This window comes from Raphanus sativus, unplaced genomic scaffold (genome assembly GCF_000801105.2).
Source record: "Raphanus sativus cultivar WK10039 unplaced genomic scaffold, ASM80110v3 Scaffold0593, whole genome shotgun sequence".
Taxonomy (NCBI): Eukaryota; Viridiplantae; Streptophyta; class Magnoliopsida; order Brassicales; family Brassicaceae; genus Raphanus; species Raphanus sativus.
The window spans coordinates 23,002-34,463 of record NW_026615911.1 but is presented as its reverse complement, the minus strand read 5'-3'; the positions used below and the strand labels follow the sequence as shown (position 1 = coordinate 34,463).

At 37.1% G+C, this 11,462-nt stretch overlaps 1 protein-coding gene and 1 pseudogene across 1 annotated transcript; both read right to left on the bottom strand.

Moving 5' to 3' along the window:
- Window positions 1-1,227: 1,227 nt before the first annotated feature.
- Window positions 1,228-4,453, bottom strand: LOC130502539 (receptor-like serine/threonine-protein kinase SD1-6; annotated as a pseudogene).
- Window positions 4,454-5,113: 660 nt separating this feature from the next.
- LOC130502540 (serine/threonine-protein phosphatase PP2A-3 catalytic subunit-like) lies at window positions 5,114-8,447 on the bottom strand. The gene is made up of 11 exons (XM_056997324.1): window positions 8,142-8,447; window positions 7,705-7,761; window positions 7,535-7,618; window positions 7,389-7,460; window positions 7,203-7,274; window positions 6,918-6,958; window positions 6,577-6,643; window positions 6,080-6,271; window positions 5,890-5,979; window positions 5,677-5,784; window positions 5,114-5,584 (listed from the first exon to the last, which is right to left on the bottom strand). Exons 1-11 carry the CDS (start codon window positions 8,232-8,234, stop codon window positions 5,519-5,521), a joined length of 942 nt encoding a protein of 313 aa, XP_056853304.1. The 5' UTR covers window positions 8,235-8,447; the 3' UTR covers window positions 5,114-5,518.
- Window positions 8,448-11,462: the final 3,015 nt, after the last annotated feature.

Sequence of the window (11,462 nt, the reverse complement as noted above, 5' to 3'; positions counted from 1 at the left end):
TGATTCTGTCGGTTTCACTTTCTCTCATATCTCTCGATTCATCAAATGTCGCTGCCGATAGTTTGGCAAAACGATCTCTGTCTTCTTGTTGTATTAGGCCCTTTGGGCAGACCATGGGCCTGAGGCCATTTTCAGTTGCAAGCTTAAGTGTTACAAAAAAAAGACACTCGATTTTACGGTTTTGACAGAAAAACTCGATTTTACAATTTTGACATAAAACTTTGTTGTGGTTTTTAACGGAAAAATCAAATTTTCGTGTTTGGTGGAAAACTCGATCTGGCAGAAAAACATTTTTCAATTTTAACGGAATTCTTTAATTTTTACTTATTTGGCAAAATCCCTAATTTTACAATTTTCTAAGAAATTTTTATTTCGAAGTTTTACAAAATACACCAAATCTTTGTTGTTTACAAAAGAAAAATTATCTAACAAGTCTCAACCTGTTCAAGACTTTGTATTTCTTTAACCGAGTTCTAGTTGGCCTTAAATACTTTATGACTAATGCATTAGGGTTCCTAAATATTGGATGGACTGGGCCAACACTAAATTTCTCAACCCTATATAACATTTCTAAGTGTGGAAGCACCTTAGCCTAGTGGTTAAGTCTAAGGCTTCTACATTCAGGTCTGGGGTTTCGACTCCCAGACTATGCTTTATTGCAGATTTTCTTTACATCCAGATTACAAGTCCGGAGAGAGTGCGTTTATTAGGCAACTATGCAGATTATAGAAGAAAAAATTACATGCAACTATGCGATTATGGAAGAAAGGTTACAAGAGATCTTCAACATGGTGCAAGTAAATCTGGTCAGGCGTGGATCTTCATAGGACGGCTCAGATGATGCAGTTAGGTGTAAATCTCTAAGACAGGTAGTATTATCGGTTGTCGAATCGTCTATGTAATGTTCCTAATAATTGTATATCATAATAATAAATCAGCGTTAAAAAAAATATAACATTCTAAGTAAAACTTGCTATTCAAACTTGCATCGAAAACAACGTTGGTATGCACAAACGGTCACATATTCTTCGGAAATGCGTCGGAATTCCGCAGGAATTCCGACGGATACTGTTTCGTCGGTATTTCCGATGATTTCTAACGATTTTCGTCGGGTTTTGTCGGAAATTCCTGACGGAATAGTTTCCGTTGGGAACTGCGTCGGGGACCTTGTTTTCTTGTAGTGCATGCATACAAAACATATTGGGTGGGTAACACTCAAAGTCAAAACTATCGAGCGTCAACAACGAGGAGTGTTATTTGGTTCACTGTACATTCATCATTTCCCTGTGTACTCGACGACGAATCAATCTCAAGAGGATTTCTCCCAACGCAAAAACCCGGCCGTTTAGGCTCAGGGATAACCATAGTTTCGCTTCCATCATCGCATTACTGAGCCATCACTGGCCTGTCTTCAGCACGTTCTTGAACACACAAGAGACCAATTTGTATGCATTCTTTAAATTTTCATGTGCCTGGCATGTTGACGATGAAGAATCTATGATGATCGGGTCTACGATCTCTAGCCATTTTCCTTCCTTCCAGTTCCTCCACACCTATACACAAAAAGATGAAATGTTTTTCTTTTATTGTGTTATCATCAGAACTATATCGATTTCAGTTATTAGCTAAGCTTACGAAGCCGAGGAGATTAAGGTCACGGTTGAGTTGTAGAATCCGTTATTTTTCTTGCCACTTATAATCTCGAGGAGCAAAACCCCAAAGCTGAAAACAATCCGACTTCATCGAGAATACCCCGTCCATTGCATATTCTGGAGACATGTAACCACTGTATAACAAAGATTTAACTCATTTTTTAAAGCTGTATTGGTTCGAACTGAGATTAAAGACAAAAGCTCAAATATAATTTAATGTTTTAGAAAATGAGTGCTTACTAAGTTCCCACCACCTTCCTCGTATTAACTTCAGATCATCTCTTCCAAAGATCCTGGCCATTCCAAAATCTGAGATCTTTGAAATCATATTTTTATCAAGCAACACATTACTTGCTTTCAAGTCTCTATGGATAATCCTAAAACGTGAGTCTCGGTGAAGAATACAAGTCCTCTAGCATACCATTGGTAATATCAAATCTCATTTCCCAATTTAAGCTAGAGCGTCGGGTTATGTCTACAAATCAAACCCACAAAAAAAAAAAAGTGTTATCTTTATCCCTCAAAATGTTACATTTTTTAGAATAGAAGCTGTTAGTATGAGTTATACTAACCAAAGATATGAGAATCAAGGCTTAGATTCTCCAAGTACTCATAGATCAACATCTTCTCCCCCTTATCAACACAACAACCAAGAAGTCGGACAAGGTTTATGTGCTGAAGCCTCGCAATTAGTCTAACCTCGTTCTTGAATTCATCGGTCCCTTGTAAAGACATTTTGGATAGTCTTTTCACCGCAATTTCTTTCCCATCAAGTAACCTTCCCTATTAGGTCCATACATTTAATTAATACAATGAAACTCACCTTTGAGCGGTGATAATTTTTCAGTACGTTCTGTAACACTTTTGTTTACCTTGTAAACAGTACCGAAACCACCTTTTCCAAGCTTGTTGGCGTTAGAAAAATTGTTTGTTGCCAAGGCAACAACTTCAAACTCCATCAATGAAAGCTCTAGATCATCATTAGTTTTGTTTTCTCTGGATATGTAGCGCCTGCTTGTTATTGCCAGTTCGGTCATAAGCGAATCTTCCATTCTCCCTTGATCAACTGTTTTATCCAGACAACAAAATCAACACATACTGGATATCAAAATTATATTGACAACAATAAAGAAAATAAAAGTGGTTGATTGTACCAATTGGTGTTTGAATTGCTATTGATCGCTTTTGTTTCTTTTTCCAAAAGCGGAAGATGATGAAACACAAAAGAAGCAAAATAATAGTCACTCCAATACTCAAACCTATGATTTTCCCGTTCTTGGTTCTCTTGTCCACTGTAACAAAAACAAGGTAAATAATGAAAAGAAGAAAAAAAACCCTGCTAGAGTAAACTTTGCTATTCTTTTATAAAACATTATATGAAAAAACAAACACAGTATAATTGCTCTGGACTGTTGTATTGTATATCCAAGACAATGGTAAACCTAAACATAACTTCGTAAAGAACTAACCGAGATCAGCAGCGGCAAGTCTGACGTAGAGATCCTGACCTCCATTAGGAAAGTTCCGGACATCGAAAATATCTCCGTTCCAAATCACACAACCTGATCCTCCGTTACGAATATCCATATTAGCGAACGCCGTACAGTTACAATCCTTTAAACACCTCTCCTCACATTCTTTCAACCCAATCCACTGTCCCCAACCGTCACCCTAGTATCAGGCAACTTCATCTTCTTCAACCTCACAAACCCATCTTTACCGTCACAGCTCAGCCCCGTCTTCCTCACGCAACCAGCTTCTTGGCTACTCCTCCTCGTCTCAAACCCTTGGATACAATTACAAACCGGCGAAGTGTTCAAATCGCAGTAACCGTAATCTCCACACTCTCTGTAGTCATCGCATAGGTCCCTCGGTAAATACCATAACTGTCTCCAGCTCTGCTCCGTCTCGAACCAAGTGAACCGCTGTAACAACCCCGCGGAGCTTAGTACGACTCTGGAGTAAACGTTCGGTCTGGTGATTCGGTACGAGTAAGTAACTTGTTCGTTATTCGCTGTGAAATTAAAACCTAGGTAATCGATCGGTTTCATGTCCAGCACGTCACTTCCAAACCGGTTCCCGCTCCACGGACCGCTCCTGTAGATGATCGAGTCTCTGTTCCACGCGTAGAACTCAGGGAACCCTCTGGTGGTTTCTAGCTTCGTCGAGAAATCCCCGCTTGACGGATCATCCGGGCTTCTCCATGATCTCAAGTACCGGTTCAACCCGGTTTTGTGATCCCAACCCAACTTCATCTCGGGAAGCAAAGTATCCGTCAGAAAATCGAAACTCTGCCACAAGAACCCGTCTTGATTATCGCTATTGTTGTTCGATTGCTTGAGCACGAAGTTACCGTTATCGAGTAGCTCCGCAACCAGTGGAGATGATCCCGCATCTCCTCCGGTCAGATTGGTTGACCAGACAGGTGTTTCGGATTGGTCGAATATGACGAGGTTGCTGTCGGAGATTCTGAGAGTTCCGTTGGAGTTAGAGAGAGGGTTGTCTCTGTTCGCGACCCATACGTAAGTTCTCGTAGGGATCTTCTTGTACCAAATCCCGAGGTACCAACGAGAGCTTGAGGGGAGATTGAAGAAACCAAGCTCGAAGGTTTCATCGGAAGATACGATGGTTTTGTTGCTTGCCACGGTGAGAGAGTCTATGGCTGATAAAGTGTTGGTAGAGATTGATAAAGCAGGAAGCATAATTAAGACCAAGGTGTACAAATGATCGTAGTTTGATACACTTCTCATCTTTTCTTTCTTTCTTGGGAATTTTTATCTTTTGGGGGATTTCGAACATGTTTTGTGTTATATGTTGAACGTTTTTCTATTTGAATTATTGCCAATAATATAATCCTTTTGGCTTCGTTAATTCTTGGTCTTCTTGTTGGCATTTTACTATAGAATATAGAATTGACCTAGCAAATGAAATGATAAGGACGTTTCTGTTTTTTTTTCTTTAACTCGTTTTCTATAGTTTTTTTACAATTATTTATCAGTGTTTTATTTTGTAACTTTGTATTTTTCTAAATATACAACTCTTCTCCGTTTACTCCAAAAGAAAGTCAACCCTTTGCGTGTGTAGCGTGTCATATACGAGATGCAAATATATATATATATATATATAAATAGGAAAGGGTCAATTTGGCTACTAATATCAAAAGAAAAAAAGAAAAAGAAATTTGAACAAAAAAATTATATCAAAAGAAAAAAGAATTTTGGAATTAGTAACATGATAAAAAGATGAGATTTTTACTACAGTGCACATTTGTTTTTGTTTACCAATAACTTTAGAACAAAAAAGATCCTACAGGCAATAACCTAACAGTGCACATTTGTTTTCATTTCGGCACGCGTGGTAGACGAGTCCGAGCTAGAGCTAGAGTCATTTTTATGTATGCTTCGTAAGTTTGAGAGGCTCGGTCAGTTTATCATGTACAGTTTCGGTAAAACGCAGGTCCATGAGTTAAAATAAAAAAGCTTCATTGGATTTGTAAACTAAAAAAATAGTGAAATCTGACAAAAGAATTATACGAAACAAAAAGATCCTCTTAAACATGAAACACACATTTGGATGCAGAAAGAACAAATAAGCTAATAACATCAATTAAACAATGTGTATGATAGTACTATCGAGTCAGTCCATCGACCTCTCTTTTTCTTCTTCTTGGTTATAGAGGAAGATAAGAGAAGGCCTTCTTCGCCTACAACATACACACTATATTCTGGTGGTGGGATGGGACTGAGTTGAACTTAAAACACAGCAACCTTAAACACATTGCATAGAAACCAGATTCTTGAGTTACTAACCAACTGTGACCTTTTCAGTTGTGGAGGCAACTGCTGAGATGATTCCGTGTCCAGTGATCAGAGAAAATAGTCTGGTGTTCTTCGAGTAACGTCTGGTTCTCCTCTCCTCGGTGCTGGTTCAAACTGCACCCACAGTTTTTTTTTTACTTTAGTTAGTTTTTTCCTTCTACACTAATTTCGTTAGCAGACAAAACATATGGGTTTTGAGGCAAGACCTGAATGAAGCTGTGGTTCATGCAGTCATCAACCTCAAGAATCGAAGCCATGTTCCCACAACGGTAACAGTAGTTTGGTGCACTGAAGATCGTTACCACCTTTTGCTCCTGTCAACGGGAAAAAAAAGTATATAGTATAATAGTGAGCAAACATCTTAAGCCTCCTAAAGCTATGGAATAAAGGAATATAGGAGGGTTGAGATTAAGCATTACATGAGCCCAGTTGTATCCATCCATAACCAGCTGATGAGCTCGGGCGATCAGCTTTAAGCTGTTTGAGTGGTTGAACTGTTCAGATATGTCCTATAGAAACAAAATGAAAAGAGATGAAAGTCAATTAGACACTAAGTTCAAAAAGGAATGACAGAAAGAGATTCAGGACCGCTCTGAGGTTTGTAATTACCTGGCCAAATGTATATCCGGCACCACGTGGAGAGATGCCCCAACCACAACGGTCATCAGGGTCAGACCACAATAAGTCACACATCGGCCCTTCATGGGGCACTTCTTGAACACGATCAAAATTCCTTATGTTGTCAAGTGTCTCGATAGATGGAGACAATCCACCATGAAGGCAAAATATTTCTGACTCAACCTGCAATAGAATAACATAAATGATTTGATAATACTTGAATAATGTATAGAAAACAACTATAGCATTCTAGGCAGATAAGTCATACGTGTGAATCTTCCATTCTTTGCATTTATCAGAACACTAATGTCTTGAAAATTGATGTGGCACAATACAAAAAGCAATCTTTGGTTCAAAAGAATATTTTGCTAGCACAAGACAAAGGACTGAGCATCTATACTAAAGGCTCCAGGAATTAATAAAATAATAATCATGTGGACAAAAAACATCATTAAAGAAGAAAGATCTCAAACATGATAGGCACTAACCAAGGCAGTCAGTGGGAAATAGTCGAAGAGGTCTGTAAAGATTTTCCAAACATTTGCGTTGCCATACCTGCAAGAAAAGCAGCAACCTTTGGTAAACAAGTGGCAAAAAATCTACAATCAAAATTAATCAAACTCGCGGATAAGTAAGATAATAAATGTAGCAACATTGTTATAAGCAGGTAGTCATAAGCTTGAAGGATTAGGACAGGGAGGAAAAGAAAATATCAACACACATGTGGCAACCGCACAAAGTAAGGACGATTAATGCTAACGATGAAACAAACTACTTGCATGCAACTAACAACAGCTAAAGAACAAGGATTTTTTTGCAGAGGACTCACTTTCGCAGACATTCATCATAAAATCCATAAACCTGAGTAATCTGTCAAAAAGAAGGAAAACATGCGTCAGATAGAAAGTAGGAAGGCAGAATAGTTCTAGTCAACAAATTTAACGCGCACAAAATGTATGTTGTAGAGAATAAGACAAATTTATAAGAAGAAAATTGTGCCAATCAACCTAGATCTCAACGATGGAAAAAGGTCTGAATTTTGTAAAGTATTTAACTTCAGAAGGTAGATTTTCAAGTAGACATACAATAATAAGATCATAAAGCATTACTTTACCTGACGACTTTCATGGTTTCCTCTAAGGATGGTGAGTCGCTGAGGATATCGCAACTTTAAGGCGACTAACAGCTGGAAAGAGGATTAAAAAAAAGGAGAATCAGTATCAACATACTTCATAATCCGAACCAACAAGGCTACTCATACAAGGAAAAGAAAAGAAGTCTACATATATCATCCTCGTACCGTGACAGTTTCAACAGAATAGTAACCACGGTCAACATAATCTCCCATAAACAGGTAATTGGTATCAGGGCACTGCAAAAGAGACGAAAATAAAACACTTACACCAGAGCCAAATGCAGGAAAGGGGGTAATTAATAGATTTTTACCATTCCACCAATACGGAAAAGCTCAGCAAGATCATGGAACTGTCCATGAATATCACCGCAGATTGTCACAGGGCTTTTCACAGGCTGCAAGTTAAAAGAATGAATTCATGGCTAGCACCACAAACAGTCTACCAAATTGAAAATACAATCACCAAGAAGCAAGAACAAACCTGAACGTTGCTTTCATCCATTAAGATCTCCTTGGCTTTCTCGCATAATGATCTGACCTAAAGAAAACAAAAACAACGTTCCATATGATATTCATGACTGACAGAAATCTACTTGGCACACAGAGAAATATCAATCACAAAAAAAAAACTAAAGTTTTTCTCCGCTGATATGGTGATGCTAAGTAATCAAAGATCTTATCTGTCTACATCAAATCACCAGCTCCATAGCAAGAAATGTTAAAAGCACTCAGAGGAACCCACATTACCAGGCATATAAAAATACAAACTTTAGGCCCAAAATCATCATCAAACCATAGAAGCAAAGCTCTAACCTATTCAAATCAAATCCGATAAAATTCTCTAACAGATCCAATCATTGGATACAACAAGCGTAGAGAAAAATTTATCATCTACGGAGAGAGTGGGGGGGGGGGCACCTGTTGCTCGGAGAGGGGTTTGCACTGCATGAGCTGAGAGATCTGCTCATCGAGATCAATGGTTGCGTCCGTCGGTATTGAATTCGCCCCCATTCTCGTTACTCCTCCGTCTTCCTCCGATCCGGGGAAACAGATTAGGAACCTAATTAGGGGAATCTGTAACCCTAAATTGGATGGAATCTGCGTATTCTTCGCTCTCTCTCTCTCTCTCTCTCTCTCTCTCTCTCGCTCGCTTTGTGTGCGCAGTGCAGAAGAGAAGAGATGGCGCGTGAAAAGAGAAGCGAGTGGTTTGTAGCTTTCGAGCTGTATTCTTTGATATACCATAAAACCCCCCCCTCTTCCCTTCCCTTTATAAAAATTAAAAAGAATCGTCGTCACCGGTACGGGAAGGAGAAGAAATCATAAACCGATTTATGGGTTCGGAAATTTTACGGTTAAATCAAACCGGTTCCAGCTTTTGCTTCTCTACTTCTCATATTCATTTAACGGTTTTTCTTTATCTGGCTCTCCGTGATCTGATTCCGATGAATGTCATCACAAATGTCAGAGACAAATTCGATATGTCCGGATGGTTTTGCAGAAAGACTTGCTAAAGGTCGTTTCTCTACCGCCACTAGAGTAATGGATCTGGATTTTCCTGGAGGCTTATATGTTCCTGCAACTGCATCCTCTTTTCTTGAAGAGGATAGAGTTGCTTGCTCAGGAAGCTAAACAGGTCAAGGAAACGTGTCCTGCAAGCCTATCTGAGATTTCTACAGAAGATGATGTGCACAAGATGGAGGAAGTCTGTTAAAAACTGATGGGTCCGTTGTTAATAAATATCTATGAGATTCATGGCTTCGTCCCTTACATGAAAGAAATTTTGAACCTTGAGAAGAAGGGACAAGATGTTCAGAGACTTTCGGAGGTAGAGAAGAGAAGATCGTTAGCTTAAATCGATGTGGACACGCTGGCTATGGATGATAGGCTCCTAGCTGAGCTGGAGATTGAGTACAAAGGTCTAGTTAGCTTGAAGAATCAGAAGACTTCAAAGTTAGCTTTTCTAAGACACAACATAAACCGTGTGAATACTTTAAGCCATTCTTTCTGTACATTGTACATGTTCATACACCTTCAAGACTGAATCGGATATGTTTGGTTGAGAAAGAGTGTGGGTTTCAGAGCAGTGACTGCAAATGGCTGGTAGCATATTGTGCATCAGTGGATTTTGCAAGCTATTCCAACCACTGCTGGATGTGATTCCAAGAGCCGAACGAGAATGAATACCACACAAAAGAGTCAAGATCAGGTTCCCTAATGGAATGTTTAACCGAAAATTGTAACATGGGAAAACCACAGAAAATACGACTTATTTGAATAACCCGGTGACCCACCAATTATAGAAGTAGGATCTTTGGCAAGCAATAAGTACTTAAATAATACAATTCGAGTGTACCATCTTCTTTCTCATTTCGAGGAAAAGGTGCGGGAGGAAAAGGAATCAACGGAGGGATCCGAATCTGACCTAAAGGGGAATGACATGACTCCTTTTGATGCTGATACTTTGTACTTGTCCCACGGCTCCTCTAAGGAAGCGTGCTAGTCTTCGTGTGTTAGATGTTGTAGATGAACAAGTTATCATCATGGTAAATGTGCTCATTATCTTGGTTAAGAGGCTTGAAACTTACAATGAAACCTCGTTATCTTAGTTATAGGCTAAACCTTGCTGATTTCTTGGGCTTATAAGAGCTTTAAACTCACAGTGAAACCTATCTGTCATAGTTGTAAGCTAAACATTTTATTGAGAAATTGATTATGTTATGAGATTAGTGATATCCTTGAAACTTCTTCGGTTGTTTATTTGCATTGTTCATATAGCTGCTGGCGCATTTACTTTTATTATATTAGTATACAAAACTGAATTAAGATCTACCCTCAGCATGTTGAACTTGAATTCATAAATGTAAAGCACATAAGCTATAGTAAATATTTCGGTAGATATAAACATGAGTTTAATTTTCTGGATAAACATATGCTATTTTATTTGATGTTATAATTTTTGATTTTCCATGAAACTGATACTAATTGAAAGTTCTTTTGAATTAATTTGATCCGTAGAGGATTCGTCACCATAATTATTTTGAGTGATTTGAATAAGTTTTTTTTCTTGTTTCACCATTCTTTTCTTATTTTCTGATATTTTCATATTTTTCTTGTTTTGTTTTTATTAAGATATTTATGGTTACTCCTTCACAATGTACCTTTCATATTTATTGTTTTTATATTTTAATACTTTTCTATTGGTAAATGATCTTATGCCAAATTAATTTAATTTTGTGTTTCAGTTCTCTTTTCCATTTTGGATGTGTATCTCAAATTTGTAGATAAAATGTTTAGATACTTGAAACATATGTTGTAAAAATCTGATAAAGTGAAAAAAGGTTTGAATGTAACTATTATTAATTATTTTTGAGTTTTACCATGAGTTTTGATCAGATGATTTTTGAATTTGTGACCATTTATCATATGTTCACTATCAAACACCTATAGCTTTTTCGTCTTCATTTAAGTTTTTTTTTTTTTGAAAAGGCTTTCATTAATATTAAAATGCATGAGAAACAAAATATTAAGCTCAAAGGCTTAGTTGATTAGGCAAGGCCTTCATTTAAGTTAATCCGATTTAGTTATAGGAGTAGAAAACAAATATATCAATTGTAGTTATAAGGGGAAAATGAACATATGATCTAATGTGATTATTTTTTGAAGAGTTGATTGAATAGCCATCCATGAAGATTATTGATGAAATCGGTTTAATCACCGTGGAAATCAAACTATAAATCCATGCAATCAAAATCCAATTCAGTATTAAATAGCAATTTCTAAATATTTGAGTCAATACACATCCAACATCTATTATCAAAATTACCAAGTCATTACAAATATTTGCTTCATACATTCTTTTTATTGTGAATATAAGTGAAATAAATTGGTTTAGATGTACAATAGTTGTTCAAGTCAAGATTGTATAGAAACTATGTTTTAAAAAAACGACATGTTTAACTTTCAAGATAAAAGAACGCTTTAGAAATATCATGAGTTTACATATCAAGATAAAACATATGCTATGTTGTTTAATGTCATAAATTTGATTTTTTCATGAAACTCATACAAAATGAAAATCATTTTGAATTAAATTGAAGCATATATGATTCTTTAGTATAGTAGTATGATAATTATTTTTTAATATTTATTGATTATTTTTACTTGTATCACTCTCTCTTTCTTCCTTTTCTTATTTTTCATATTTTTGTTTTGTCTTGCATTATTTCTTTTTAATAATTA

Excerpts from the sequence above, each read along its gene's own strand:
- LOC130502540 (XM_056997324.1), bottom strand. The coding sequence starts at position 8,234 with ATGGGGGCGAATTCAATACCGACGGACGCAACCATTGATCTCGATGAG. Across the intron at positions 6,644-6,917 it reads TATGATGAATGTCTGCGAAA|GTATGGCAACGCAAATGTTT; the intron begins GTGAGTCCTCTG and ends CTTTTCTTGCAG. Across the intron at positions 5,980-6,079 it reads CCGGATATACATTTGGCCAG|GACATATCTGAACAGTTCAA; the intron begins GTAATTACAAAC and ends TTGTTTCTATAG.